Source organism: Bos taurus, chromosome 28 (genome assembly GCF_002263795.3).
Source record: "Bos taurus isolate L1 Dominette 01449 registration number 42190680 breed Hereford chromosome 28, ARS-UCD2.0, whole genome shotgun sequence".
Lineage (NCBI taxonomy): Eukaryota > Metazoa > Chordata > Mammalia > Artiodactyla > Bovidae > Bos > Bos taurus.
This window is the reverse complement of record NC_037355.1, coordinates 42,849,262-42,864,992: the sequence shown is the minus strand read 5'-3', so window position 1 is coordinate 42,864,992 and position 15,731 is coordinate 42,849,262. Positions and strand designations below refer to the sequence as shown.

At 47.8% G+C, this 15,731-nt stretch overlaps 1 protein-coding gene across 8 annotated transcripts in view; it reads left to right on the top strand.

The window, feature by feature from the left end:
* ARHGAP22 (Rho GTPase activating protein 22) overlaps positions 1-15,731 on the top strand; it is a 179,542-nt gene that overhangs the window by 135,630 nt on the left and 28,181 nt on the right. For 7 of the 8 annotated variants that reach the window (XM_024986883.2, XM_024986882.2, XM_059882715.1 and 4 more), the window contains one exon: positions 8,227-8,355. In XM_024986883.2, coding sequence (XP_024842651.1) covers positions 8,227-8,355 — 129 coding nt within the window. Of the gene's footprint in view, positions 1-8,226; positions 8,404-15,731 lie in introns of all 8 variants that reach the window. The other variant, XM_059882714.1, reaches the window with a different exon arrangement.

Genomic DNA, 15,731 nt, shown 5'->3' with positions numbered 1-15,731 from the left:
CTGGAGTTGTCTATAAAACAGACCTATCAGGAGTGGGCTGAAAATAAAGTGTCAATAAGCATGTCACATAAACACATAAAATATATATATAATGGATTTCCATAAGTGCTATGGCAATGAGGGAGATGCAGGTTCAAAACATGGGTCAGGAAGATCCCCTGGAGAAGGGAATGGCAACCCACTCCAGTATTCTTTCCTGGAGAATCCCATGGACAGAGGAGCCTGGTGAGCTATAGTCCATGGGGTCTCTAAGAGTTGGACACAGCTGAATGACTCTTATATGGAAAGATTAAGGCTAGGAAGGTGCCCAGGTTGCAGTGGGCGACGTGGAATGTAGTAGGTGAGGTTTCACTGGGTAGTTAGGGAGGATCCCCCAGGAAGGTAACACTTGAGGGAAAACCCGAAGGAGATGAGGGAGCAAGTCATGGCAGCGTCTGGAAGAACGGCATTCTGAGCAAGAGCGAAGGCGAAGGGAGAGCGGGTGCGAGGACCCTCGGCAGGGGAGCGTCTCGCTTCCTGAGGAATGGCAGAGAGCAACGCAGGGAGAGCTATGAGGCCCGAGGGGTAATGGGCAAGAGATTGAGGTCCCTGGAAGGTCACTGCAGAGACTTGGCTGAGGGGTGGACACTGCAGGATTTTGAGCAGAGGTGTGTGAGCTGGTTTGGGCTGGGCCACTATGCTGCCATACTGAAAACAAGCTGCTGGGGGCAAGGGAGGGAGTCTAAAGACCACACCAGTAATCCAGAGGAGAAATGATGATGGCCTGGACCAGGTGGAACAGTGAGAAGTGGCCAGATTTTGAATGTCCTGAAGGAGGAGCCAACAGAATTTACTCATTGGTTTCCTCGGTGTGTATGCCCAGCTGTGGGATTGCTGGGTGGTATGGCAGTTCTATTTCCATTTTTTTAAGGAATCTCCCCCCTGTTCTGAATACTGGCTGTACTAGTTTGTATTCCCACCAACAGGGAAAGAGGCTTCCCTTTTCTCCTCACCAATCAGTTCTAATGAGGTGGATGAAACTGGAGCCTATTATACAGAGTGAAGTAAGTCAGAAGGAAAGCACCAATACAGTATACTAACACATGTATATGGAATTTAGAAAGATGGTAACGATGACCCTATATGCGAGACAGCAAAAGAGACAGAGATGTAAAGAACAGTCTTTTGGACTCTGTGGGAGAAGGCGAGGGTGGGATGATTTGAGAGAATAGCATTGAAACGTGTATATTATCATATGTGAAATAGATCACCAGTCCAGGTTCGATACTTGAGACAGGGTGCTCAGGGTTGGTGCACTGAGATGACCCAGAGGGATGGGAAGGGGAGGCATGTGGGAGGGGGGTTCAGGATGGGGAACGCATGTATACCTATGGCTGATTCATGTCAATGTATGGCAAAACCACTACAATATTGTAATTAGCCTCCAATTAAAATTAATTAATTAATTAAAAAAAAAAAAGAATGTACTCATTGGAATGGCTATGAGACAGAGTGGAGCCGAGGATGTGTTTGGTTTCCGCTTGAGTAACCAGAAGGTGGAATTGACCTCTCCCAGGAAGGGGAGGGGTCCCAGATGTGGAGATGGAATTCATATTTGGGAGATGCCTGGAGACATCTCATTGTGGCTGTCTGGGGAGCACAGAAGGATCTGGAGGGCAGGGAAAGAGTGAGTCTGGAAGTTGTCGGCTTAGGGATGGCAGTTAAAGCCCTGAGATTGGACAAGCTCATCGGGGGTCAGTATGGGACAGGATGGGGACAAGGGGAGGAACAGGCCAGGTGACTCCCAATTTTCTGCTCTGGGCACCTGGAGGCCCAGCACTAAGACAGAAGCACAAGGGGAAGCTGGTGTGATGGGTGAGATAGTTATGATTTTCAGACAAGCCACATTGTGCCTACAGATGTAGGATCATAGTCATTTAGGCTCAGAGGCGGTCTAGATCTCATTGCTCCTTATCAATGCTTCTCAACTGGGGGCAGCCTTGACCCCCAAGGAACATTTGAGAACATGTGGAGACATTTTTGACTGTCAAACCTGGGAAGGAGGGAGAGGCTGCTACCAGCCTGTAGTGGGCAGAGGCCAGGGGTACTCTATACACCCTACTCTGCACAAGCAATGGGGACCAGTTTGCTCTCCCACCTAAAACAACCCCCCAAAAGGACAAATAATATGAAACAATGATTTTTAAGATAATTACTTTCAAAACACTACGCAGTGAAGGACTGTTGACACCCACCCCCCGCAAGAGATGGGAAACGAAGGAAGTGAGCCCCACACCACGCGCTAGCTTACTGCTCTGGGAAAGTTTTCAGGCTGTGATGCAGGAAGGGGAAACCCAGCTGGAAGCCAATGGGCTCCGTGAGTTGGAGAGACAGCTGGGGAGACCAAAGCATCGCAAGTGTTCAGAATAGAGCACCAGGGAGGAGAGTGCTGCTTGGGGAGGAAACTCCCTCGGGAGCTCATCGCCACGTGCACAGGAGTGCGTGTGCGGAAAGTCCCTGAGGCCGAGGAGAGAGGCACTAGAAAGGGTTAGGGGCCACACTGAGCGCTCGGATGCGGCGCAGGGAGCAGTGCCTGTTGCTATCCGCCAGACTGAAACAACCTCATCACTCCTGGGGCATTGCATAGAATGCACAGAAGTGTTTTCTCTCAGTAGTGGGGGATAGTTTGCTCTATACTGAAAACTCTGGACCCACCAAATAAGTCTTAGAAACCAAATATATAAGAAGACATAGACAGAAAATCAGTAAGAATATGTAAACCTTTTTTAAAAGTCAACAACTAGACCTAATTTATAGAACACTTTACCCAACTACAGCAGAAGCATCTTTCTCAGTGCACACAGAACGCTTAGCAAGATAGACCGTAGTCGCGGGGACTCCCTGGCCGTCCAGTGGTTGGGACTCAGGCTTTCACTGTGGAGTGCACTGGCTCAGTCCCTGGTCCAGGAACTAAGACCTTCAGGCCGTGTGGTACAGCCAAAATATGTTCAAATCATACATTTCCCCTTCCACACATCACACTGTGTCTTCTCTGAAACCAAGGGAATTCACTTAGAAATCAGTAACAGAACAATTTCTGGAAAATCCTCCCAAACTTGGAAATAACGCCCTTCTAAATAACGCATAGGTCAAAGAAGAAATCCAAACGTAAGATATTTTGAGCTGAATAAAGATGAAAAAAAACAATATACAAATTTTGTGCATGCCTTTAAAGCAGTATTTAGGGGGCAATTATAACACTAAATACATAAGACACTAGAAAAATAAGACCAAATTAAACACAGAGTGAACAGGTGAAGAGAAACAATAAAGATCAGAGTGTAAATTAATGAGATACAACACAAGTTGGCAAACTCGGACCTGTGGACTGGCTCCCCCTGATTGAAAACAAAGTTGTCCACAAACGCACAGCCCTGCCCTTCCACTTACATGTTGTCTGTGGCTGCTTTTTAACTACCACAGCAGAGTACGTAGTTTTGGCAGAGACCATATGGCCTGAAAACCTAAAATATTTACTGTAGCCCTTTCAAAGGTTGCTAATCAGAAAAACAAAGACATAAAGTCAGTAAAACAAAAATCTCTTGTTTGAGGTTAATAAAATCAGTAAGGTCTAGGGGACTGACTAGGGGAAAAGAGAAGACACAAATTACCAATAATAGAAATGAGAGAGTCAACATGGCTACAGACTCTTCAAATACTACAAAATAGTAAAGAAATATTCTGAACAACTTTATGTCAATAAATTCAACAACTTAGATGAAACAGACAACTTCCTTGAAAGACACAAACTACAAAGCTCACTCAAAAGAAATAGGTATCTATATTATAGAAATTTAATTTGTTATTCAAACTTTCCCATGATGAATTCTGCTGCTGCTGCTGCTGTTAAGTCGCTTCAGTCGTGTCAGACTCTGTGCGACCCCAGCCCACCAGGCTCCCCTGTCCCTGACGATGAATTCTACCAAATATTAAAAACAATGGCAACTCTACACACTCTTCCAAAAATATTGAACAAGAGGGAATACATACCAGCTTATTCTGTGAAACCAGTATTACCCTGATACCAAAATAAGACATAAAAGGAAATAGCCTACCAATATCCTTTGTGAATACAGATGAAAAATTCTCCACAAAATTTTAGTAAATTGAACCCAGGAATAATAAAAAGGATAATACATGATGACCAATTGGGATTTCAGGAGTGCAAAGGTAGTTTAACATTTGAAAATCTATCAGCGTAATTCACTGTAATAACAAACTAAAAACATAAAATGTGGTTTTTCAAAAGCCAGAGAAAAAAGTATTTGACAAAATTGCAACATCCATTTCTGTTAAAAAACAAAAACAAAAAACCTCTCCAGCAAACTGGAAATAGAAGTTCCTCAACCTGAGAAAGGACATTAATAAGAAACCTGCAGCGGATATGCTGAATGGTGAAAAGTTGAATGCTTTTGCTATAAGATCAAGAATAAGAAAAGATGTCCACTCTTACCACTTCTATTCAACATGGTATTAAGGCTCTATCTAGTCAGCGCAATTAGGCACGAAACAGAAATACAAGGCACCCGGATTGGAAAGGAAGAAGTGAAACTGTCTTTATTTGCGGGCGATGTGATCACCTGTGTAAGTGCCCCAGTCAGTGTGGGAGGCTAGTCTGTTCACCAGACGGTGCTGGAACAACTGGACACCCATGTATAAAAGGATGAATTCCAAGCTTTATCTTGCACCATCTATAAAACTAACTCATAGGCTAAACATAAACCCTAAAAATGAAACTTCTGGAAGAAAATCTAGAAGAAAACTTTTATAACCTTGGGTTAAGCAAAATTTTCTTAGATACACAACCAGAAAAAATTGGTAAGTAGAGCTTTATCCAAACTGAACACTTCTGCTCTTACAAACACACTGTTAATAGAATGAAAAGAAAAGGCGCAGACTGGGAGAGATATTTACATAGCGTATATCTGATAAGCATATATAAGATGTAAAGAACTCTCAAAACTCAATAATGAAAAATGAACAACCGATTTTTAAAATGGACAGGGACTTCCCTGGTGGTTCAGTGGCTAAAGACTCTGAGCTCCTTATGTAGGGTGCCTGGGTTCGATCCCTGTTCACAGAACTAGATCCTGCAGGCCGCGACTAGGACCCACTTCGGCCAAATAAATGGATAAAAGATTTCAGCAGATACTTCACCAAACAAGACACATGGATGGCAATTAAGTACATAAAAAGATACTCAGCATCAATAGTCATTTGGAAAATGCAACTTCAAACATGATGCTCTACCCCTACTCACCCATTATAACCACTAGGAGTAAAGAGACAGCTGCATCAAGTGCTGTGAGGATCTGGAGGAGCTGGACCTCATACATTGCTGGTGCCAGCATAAAGTAACGCAATCACTTTGGAGAACAGCTTATGGCAATTTCTTAAAATGTTAAATATACTATATCAAAATACACATAGATAAATACACACACATGAAAAATACTTGAAAAGTTAAACCCGCAGGCTTAGAGCACCAGGAGAGCAGGACCCTAGGCAGAGGCGCAACTGGACACAAGAGACTCCGTCAACCTGCAGGTAGGGCAAAGCCAGATTTTGAGCTTATTTGACGTGGGTTGCCCTCTTTAGAAAAAAAGAATTGAAAAAATGAGAAATTCCAGTTACACACAAACCTGAGTATTCATTTAGGACAAACAAGTAACCACGACAAACTCTTGGAGCCGTCGATCTCCAGGTCCTTTTCTTCTGAGTTATTTGGGATGTTTCTCCAGAGATGCATACGTGGAAAAGCTTCCTGGTGACACCTCGCTTCCCGTCCCCACGCTCAGCCAGCCCTGCCTCAGTCCATGTTGTGTTGGGTCCTAAAGATGCAGGGCCACCCCCTTCTCAGCGGTGGTGCCCTTGCCCTGTGAATGACCACACAGCTGCCCCAGCCATGCCTACCGTCTTTGTTTTCCATTGGCCCTCACTGTCTCTTGGGCTCCAGGCTCTGCTGTCTCTGCTGCAAGCTCCCTTCCTCTCCGCCTCTGCATTCTGCCTGGGCCCAAAGGAGTCGGACTCCTATGTATGTCCCGAAGGGCTCAGGAGGCATCCTAGGACCCTCGCTCACCACTCCCCTGAGCTTTAGGCTCTGCAGGCCCCTTCGGCCCGCCTTCCCATTACCCTGCCTCCAGACCTCACGTGTGGTGTCGCCTCAGCAAGGATGCATCTCAACCCAGGCTCCAGCCCTCAGAGCAGCCCCCTCGGTTTCCCCAGTCCTCAGCGGCCTTGCTCTGGCCACCATCAGCCTGGCCCCAGCGGGCTGCCTCATTCATGGGGAAACGACCGGCGCATGGGCTGGATCAGAGCTCAGAGCTCGGGACTTTGAATCCCAGGCTCTGCCATGTATTCAGTTCAGTTCAGTTGCTCAGGCGTGTCCGACTCTGCAACCCCATGGACTGCAGCACGCCAGGCTTCCCTGTCCATCACCAACTCCTGGAGCTCACTCAAACTCATGTCCATTGAGTCGGTGATGCCAGCCAACCATCTCTTCCTCTGTCATCCCCATATCCTTTTGCCTTCAGTATTTCCCAGCATCAGGGTCTTCTCCAATGAGTCAGCTCTTTGCATCAGATGGCCAAAGTATTGGAGCTTCTGCTTCAGCATCAGTCCTTCCAATGAAGACTCAGGATTGATCTCCTTTAGGATGGACTGGTTGGGCCACGTGTTAGCTGTGTGAGTTCAGACAAGTTCCGTAGTCACTCCATGCGTCAGTTTCCTTGCCTGTCAAATGAAAATAGTAACGGTACCTCACTCAGGGTCATTGTGAAGATGAAAGAATCCTGGACGGACAGATGTGTGTCAGCTTTGTTCATCAGGAGTCATATATGCTCTGGTTCACTTACTCCTGTCTGGTCTCCATCACTGGGCTGCGGGTTCCAGAAAGGAATGGCCTGGGTCTCACGGCTCTCCTGCCATCCCACTCCCTTGGGAACAGGGATGTCTGGGACTCACCCCATCAGCAGAGAAACCCACTTAGGGTCTGAGGTTCTGGGACCTTAGCAAGTAATGGTGAGTTATATGTTATGGGATGGGCCATAAGGATAAGATTATTCTTGAAAATCCCTTAAATTGCCTATAGTTTATAGACCTCAGTTCAGTATAAATTGTTTTAGGTATATCTCCAAAATTAATTCATTTGCACATGAAAACTCAAGGACCTCTGGAGCTACTGTGCTGCTGCTGCTGCTGCTAAGTTGCTTCAGTCGTGTCCGACTCTGTGCGACCCCATAGACGGCAGCCCACCAGGCTCTGCCGTCCCTGGGATTCTCCAGGCAAGAACACTGGAGTGGGTTGCCATTTCCATCTCCAATGCATGAAAGTGAAAAGTGAAAGTGAAGTCGCTTGGTCATGTCTGACCCTCAGCGACCCCATGGACTGCAGCCCACCAGGCTCCTCGGTCCATGGGATTTTCCAGGCAAGAGTACTGGAGTGAAAAAGTCAATTCATTAAAAACTGTCTGGGCATTCCTATCTTTCTGCCTTTGGATAATAATCCAGTATCTAGCTGTGAGTGGGGACAGGTGGAGTATTTGCTCCATCCTGGTTTAATATCATCTCGGTAACTTAAAAAAAATTTTTTTTTTTTTTTGTCTGCACTGCACGGCTTGCAGGATGTTATTTCTCTTAAAGGGAGTTGAACGCAGAGTCCCGTCAGTGAAAATGCAAAATTCTAACCACTGGACCGCCAGAGAATTCCCTCTGTTACTTTAATACATGTAAAGAATCAGGCCTTGTTTTCAGGGATGGGAGAGCAGGCTGTGATGTCAGAGCCCATGTTAAAACCACATAGTGACATGTAGCAGGGTTTAAAGATGTGTAAAGTTGAATTAAACAAAATACATACTGAAGCTCCTCTGGCATCTGAACTTCTCTGAGCTGCTGTCAAATCTGCATGCTTTTTCCTAATAGTACCCCAGGATGATTTTAATAATAGGGAAAAATAACCAAGAAGGCTAAGGCAGAAACCCAAGAGGGCCCCAAAGACAGATATGCGAGGTGTGAAGATGTGCAAATATAGAACCAGAAAGCACAGCTGCTGCTGAATGGTTTTTGGAGAGACAGCCGTCTCACACCCCAGGGAATGACAGCCAACTGGCGTTGGCCGGAGAGAGCCCTGGGGGGAGGCACCCCGTGTCTGCCTGGTGCCTGCAGTAAGCCCGTTCTCTCTGTCTTGCAGGTGGTGCCGGGGAGCGGGAGAAGGTGCCGGCCAACCCCGAGGCGCTCCTGCTCATGGCCAGCTCCCAGCGGGACATGGAAGACTGGGTGCAGGCCATCCGCCGGGTCATCTGGGCCCCGTTTGGCCGAGGTACTGCCCGTAGCGCGCACGCTCACCCTCTAGAACCCTTGCCTTCAGGTAATCATGCCCCTCCGGCCCACACCGAGCCTGCAAGACCCCTCTCTCTCAGGACTTGCTAGCTGAGTCCCATGCTTCCTGTGGCAGCAGACAGACAGGCGGTGGTGTTCTTTTCTTTTCTTTTTATTTTTTTGGTGGTGTTCTTTTCTGCTGCCGGCCCTCAGGAGTCACCGCTTGGTGGACCATGCAGGTCCTGGCAGGGGAGACTTGGGCCACTTTTCAAAAACGTGCCCTCTTCTGACCTAAAGTGCTGTGGTTTGTGTATGCTTGCCTGTGTGCAGGTCCTTGCTGAGTGTCGGGTGTGTCTGAGGTCAGAAGTAGGTGCTCAGGGTCATATTGGACGGTGAGGTACCAAGTCCTTCCTTCTGCTGCGACTTGTGGCCCCTGCATGGCCTACACAGCCCTGGACCTGACCTGAAAACAAAAGTTGCCATTTACTCACCTGCTCCTTCATTCTACACTTTTATTGGGTGCCTGTAATGTATGGAGTGGTATTCCAGGTGCTAAGAATTAAACCAGAGGGTGCCTCTCCCCTCCCCTCCCGCTTCCCTTGTGCTGGGAGAGACAGACGATAGGCAAGTAAAGGTACCTCATGATGTCCACTGGGGAGAAATGAAGGGAGCCAAGTAGAGCCCATGGAAGGACAGAGGGATGCTATGTCAAGTGTTGTTTATAAAGCCAACTTAGTGAAGCCATCGGGAAAGCCTAGGATATGGAAAAGAGATGCAGGCAGAGGGACCAGTGAGTGCGAAGGATTGGGAAAGGGCCGTGGAAACACGAGGACTCTCAGGAAGATCAGAGGGTCTGAGGAGTCAGAACGGGAAGATGGAGGACCTGAAGCCTTGGCGATGTAGTGGGGATTTCAGGTTTCCTTCTAAATTGATGGGACATCAGGGAGAGCTCTGAACAAGAGACAGACACTATTTGACTTATAAGAACCCTCTGGCTGCCGTGTGAGGGGTGGGCCATGGAAAGACAAGGCTGAGACTCATCTGACAAGGATGCGGGCCTGGGCATGAGTGGGAATGGAGGAGACGTGGAGAATGGCCAGCTGAGACTTGTCCTGAAGATGGGGCTGCAGGCTGTGCCGCAGGCCTGGACTTGGGGCACAGAAAGCAGTGGTGATGCCCAGCTGTGCAGGTGCTGTCTCTGTAGGCCGGTGTCCCTATGCAGTCACCATGGAAAGCGTTTTTAGAAAGGATCACCATTCGGCTGGGCTGGGGCCACCAACTTGCCACTGAGTATGGAGACAGGACCAGCCGTGTCCTGACCACATGAGCCATGAACATCCTCTCTCTCCATGTTGCATAGTATTTGATTGATGCACCATCCAGGCCGGGACAGAAGCTCACCTTTGGGGGCTTCCTAAGTGGGCCCTACCCTGGTAGCCGTGGCCTCCCTGCCCCTTGGTGATCGTGGCGCCTTTGACCCACAGCCCCAGTTTAATGGCCTGGGAATACTCAAGCGCACCCAGGAACTTCTGCAGCCTATACAGGCTCCTTTTGGTGCAAGGTAGTTGAAAGTGACCCAGTGGAAGAAAATAGAACCCAGAGAAGACGCCTATGCAGCTGGACTTTCAGGTGGCGCCTTTGAGCACTAGGGAAAGGAGGACGTCGCCGTGATCTTGGGCAGCAAGAGGCTCTTTGAATGAGTCACAGAAAGCACCACGAGTTTATCAGCAATGCAGTGGAGAAAGAAACGATTCGTTCTTACAACAGAAAACTCTGCAGCAGTGAGAATGAATGAACTACAGCTCCAGCCAACAATATGCATGAACCCTAAAGTCATACTGTGAGACTAGGGCAGCAATTCCGTCTATATAAAGTCAAAAACAGGGCAGAAAGATAGAACTTCCTTGGAGATCCAGAGCTTCCACGCAGGTTCAATCCCTGCTTGGGGAACTAAGATCCCACATGCCTTGGGGCATAATAAAAATAAACATTTTTAGAAAATAGGGCAGAAGGAAACTGTACTATTTATGGCCAAATAATTAGGCAGCAAGAAATATAAAGTAAAACAAGACATGAATGCTGTAAAGTCAAGATAGCAGGCCTAGTTACGCAGGTGTGCATTTTTAATCTATGCATCTCTGTGGCTATGTGCTTTAAATACTTTTTGAATGTCTGCATATTTCACTATATTAAAAAATCAAAAACTAAATAGAACAAAGAAAGGAGAGAAACTGAAGGTCAGAGAGGCTAAATAATTTGCCCAAGATGACAGAGCTAGTCAGGAGCAGAACTGAAAGAGTTGTTCTGACCTCTGAAGCTGTGCTTTGTCCCAGCCCATCAGGGCACTCTCACACCACACAGGGTCTACCTGTCCTCAGGGTGTGTTGACTCCCTGTACACACGTGTTGTCCGTCTGTCTCTGTGCTTGCCAAATGGGGACCATTTGCAGAATCCCACATAGAATCCAGATTTGCCCCTCCCCCAGCCTTCTTCCCCCCAGCGTTTACAGACTTCTCAGGCAGTGCAGTGTGCCGAAGAACTCACAAGAATTTAAACAGGAACCGCCATCAAAGGTGTTTATCTCCTTTCGACCAGAAGCATAGAGGAAACGCAGAAATCCCAGGGGTTAGCGGTGACAGACATGTCCAGGCAAGTGTGGGCTCTCAAAGGGGGGGCTTCATCCGCCTCTGCAGGTTTCCTGGCAAAGCTGTTATTAGCCTGGGTTCCCCTGCAAAGGAGGCTTAGGGGATCAGCCCTTCTTTCACTGTTTAATAACGGAGGCTGTGAACCCTTTCAAGCGTGTTTGTTCTGGCAGAAAGCGACCACCTCTGACAGGCACAAATGGGCAACATGCCTACTGCAGGCAGGGGAGAGCCTGGCTGCCCCAGAGAGAAAATGGGGCTGGCCAGTGGGTCAGGGCAGCTGGTTACTGCTGATGGCCTGCCCAGGAGTGGCCCTGATAGAGTGCCTCTTGTCTGGGCATTCATTCACTGAACCAGCCAGTCATTCGTTGGAGGATGTGTTCTAGGGGCTGGAGTCACAGCAGTGAGTAGGACAGACAAGGTCCCTGCCCTTGTGGAGACACATTCTAGGAAAGAAAACAGACAGCACACTAGTTGGGATGGGGAGGGCAAGTGGAGTGACGGAGGGTTCAGTGTGTAGCGACATTTGACTAACGGAGATGAAAGGGCGATTACACACGTATCTGGGCAGAGAGTTTTGAAAGTAGAGGCAGGGGTGTCCGTGTTGGAAGAGCAGTAAGGACGCCAGTGTGACTGGAGCAAGCTGTGGAGGGTAGAGAGGAGGCAGGGCTGGTAAACCAGGAGGGCCTTGCACAGTGATGACTCTGGTGAGAGGAGGCAGGGGCGGTAAATCAGGAGGGCCTTGCACAGTGATGACTCTGGAGAGAGGAGGCAGGGCTGGTAAATCAGGAGGGCCTTGCACAGTGATGACTCTGGTGAGGCGGCACCACTGGCAGGTCTTGAACAGAGCAGTGGCCGAGTCTGACTCGGGTTCCAACAGGATCCCTCTGGCTGCTGTGTCGAGAATGGATGAAAGACGCAAAGACAGAAGCAGGGAGACCAGTTAGGAGCTCATTATACAATCATGCAGGTGAGAGATGATGGTGGCTTGGCTCCAGATGGCACTGCTGAGGAGGAATAATAGAGTTCTTGTCGTATTTTAAAGGTAGAGCCAATAGACCTCCCTGACTGGAAAGGCTGAAAGGTGTAAGAGAATGAGAGAAGTCAAGGGTAATTCCAAGGTGTTTTGATCTAAGCCAACTGGAAGGATGGATTAGTCATTAACTGAGACAAGAGAGAAAAGAGAAAGTGCAGTTGTTTGGAAGGAAAAGAGAGAGTTCAGTTTGGACTTAGTCTGGGGTACCTGTTAGAGGCTCAAGTTTAGGTATCAAATAGGCAGTTAGACAGTTAAGGCTAGAGACCAGAAGAGAGGACTGGGTTGGAAAGGGAATTTTGGAGCCATTGACACATAGATGGGGTTTTGAAGCCATGAGTCTGGATGAGACATCACAAAGCCAGTGAAGAGACAGCAGAGGACCCGGGCTGAGCCCTGAGCTGCCCTCGAGTAGGAGGACAGGAAGCAGAGGACGGGTCAGCACGGGGGCTGAGAAGAGCCAGGAGTGACTGTGGTTCCTGAGCTGAGTGAAGAGGCCCCCTAAGGAAGAAGCGTCTATGAAGTGCTGATAGATCAACCAGGGGAGAGCAGGTGGTGGGCACAGCTCACTGGTGACTTGGACAAGGGTGGTTTTGGTGGAGTCCTGGGGGTAAAGCCAGATGAAGTGGGCATGAGAAAGGATGAGAGAAGGGGAACTGAAGTGTGAGCATAGCCAACTCTTTCGAGCAGTTTGCTGTAAAGGGAAACAGAGAAATGGGGCAGTAGCTGAAGTGGGGAGTCAGGCAAAGAGAGTTTTATTTTTTTAAGTTGGGAGACGAAACAGCAATGATGGTGCCAGTGAGGGAGAAGAACTGCTGAGCACCAACATCTTGTGGATATAGATGGAAAATTCCTCAACAAAATACAAAAGTAATTGAATCCAGCAATTTATAAAAGGATTACACATGATGACCAAACGAGATTTATCATAGGAATGCAGGAGTGGTTGAACATCTGAAAATTAATTAATGTGATGCATCAGTAGAATAAAGGACAAAGACCACATGATCATCTCAATCAACTCAAAAAAGGCATTTGATAAAATCCGGAGAAGGCAATGGCGACCCACTCCAGTACTCTTGCCTGGAAAATCCCATGGACGGAGGAGCCTGGTAGGCTGCAGTCCATGGGGTCTCGAAGAGTCGGACACGACTGAGCGACTTCACTTTCACTTTTCACTTTCATGCATTGGAGAAGGCAATGGCAACCCACTCCAGTGTTCTTGCCTGGAGAATCCCAGGGACGGGGGAGCTTGGTGGGCTGCCGTCTACGGGGTCGCACAGAGTCGGACACGACTGAAGTGACTTAGCAGCAGCACCATTTTATGATAAATACACTCAACTGTCTAGAGACAGAAAGGAATTTTCTCAACCTGCTAAAGGGCATCTATAAAAACTTGCAGATAACATCATGCTTAATGGAGAAAGCCGGATGCTTTTCAGGAACAAGACAGGATTCTTGCTTTTACCACTTCTATTCAACATTGTACTAGACATTCAAGCTGAGCACTTAGGCAAGAAAATGAAATAAAATGCATCCAGATTAGGAAGGAGAAACAAGTAATCTATTTGCAGATGGCATAATCTCGTATATAGAAAATCTTAAGAAATCTATTTTAGATCTAATAAAAAATTCAGCAAGATTGCAAGATACAAGGTCAAGCAAGCTGTACTTCTATACAGTTACACTGAGGAAATGGAAACTGAAATTAAGAAAACTTCATTTATAATAGCATCCAAAAGACAAAACACTAAGGAATAAATTTAACGAATAAGTACAAAACTTAGTACTCTGAAAATGACATTCTTGAAAGAAATTGAAGACCTAAATAAAGGGAAAGGCAGCCCACGTTCACGGATCAGAAGACTTGACAGTGTGAAGAGGGCCGCACTCCCCACTGAACCTCTGGACTTCCAGGCCCAGCTCTAGCAACATGGCCCCCCAAGAGGCCCTTTTGGGCAGTACCTCCCAGCTGCTGCTGCTAAGTCGCTTCAGTCGTGTCCGACTCTGTGTGACCCCATAAACGGCAGCCCACCAGGCTCCCCAGTCCCTGGGATTCTCCAGGCAAGAACACTGGAGTAGGTTGCCATTGCCTTCTTCAGTGCATGAAAGTGAAAAGTGAAAGTGAAGTCGCTCAGTCGTGTCCGACTCTTCGAGACCCCATGGACTGCAGCCTACCAGTCCCAATCCCGCCCATGGGATTTTCCAGGCAAGAGTACTGGAGTGGGCTGCCATTGCCTTCTCCAGCTCTCTATAAAAGGGAAGAGAAAGGAGTCATGGAGTACCAGAGTCACCCAGCGTCTGGTGAGTGCTCGTGGGTGAGTCCTGTCTTGCCTGGTTATCTGGAGAGAGCCAGCAAGTACTTGAAAGTGTGTCTTATGTGCGTAGGAAAGTGCTTATTAGCAAAGCCTTTTGTGCTGAAGTATTGAAGGAGGCAGAGTGAGCACAGGTCTTGGCATCAGGCTGTGGGCTGCGTGTGATCTGGCTCTGCCCTTTGCTTGCTGTGGGACCCTGGGCATGCCACTTACTCTCTCTGTGTTCTTGTTTGCAAAATGGGAAAAAGAACATCGTCTTTGCAGAATTGTCATGAGAATTAAGAGAGAAAATGGATACAAAGTGCCTGGCAGTCTCAGTACTGAATAGTTCTATTTATTTAACATAGAGCATCTGCCATGTGCAGGCCGGGCATCCCACAGGGATCAGACGGAGGTTCCGTTCCATGCTCTCCAGCGCATAGGACAATTGTTCTCATTGGAACCACCCAGGAGAAGGCTTGTAAAGTGAGACTGAGAGTTGGGAACCTGTTTCTAAGTCGCTAGAATTTGTTTCTAACAAGTTCCCAGGTGATGCTGATGCTGCTGGTCTAGGGCCCACATTTTGAGAACTACTGTGTTAGAAGGTGGTGAGTGTTACAGTAAGAAAAAAATAGAGCCGTTTGGCCACCTGACATAAAGAACTGACTCATTGGAAAAGACCCTGATGCTGGGAAAGATTGAAGGCAGGAGGAGAAGGGGATGACAGAGGATGAGATGGATGGATAGCATCACTGACTCAATGGCCATGAGTTTGAGAAAGCTCCGGGAGATGATGAAGGACAGGGAAGCCGGGCATGCTGCAGTCCATGAGGTCACAAAGAGTCAGACATGACTGAGCAACTGAACAACAAGAAAACACAATGGTGAGGGCGGACCTAACAAGAGAGTGACACCCAAAGCCTTGAAGAGGTTGTGAAAGTGAGCCAGGAGGATGTAGGGTGGTATGTGTCAGACCCAGGCAGCAGCAGAGAGTCCTGATGTGATCTTGAACCCACGCACAGGCAGGTGGGCTGAAGGAGTGAGGGACAGGGAGGATGAAAGGAGTCTGATGGCAGAGGAAGGACGTGATCTGATAAATAGTTAAAAGGGCAGCTCTGATTGCTGACCACAGTGGGTCAAGGGGAAGCCAGGGGTCTACTTGCAGTAATGTAGGCAGTAAGCAGGAGTACTTCCCCTATGGTGGGTGGTGGTGAAGGGGAGCAAATTCCAAATCTGTTTTGAAAACAGGACCTATAAGATCTCCTGGATGTGGGTTTGAGAGAGAAGGAGCAGTGAAGTTGAACACCCAGGGGTCTGATCAAGCGGCCAGAAAGAACTGGAATTAAGCGAGAGAGGAAGACAGCCCAGAGCAGGTCTGGGACAACGCAGCAAGACCGCAGCTCCACTG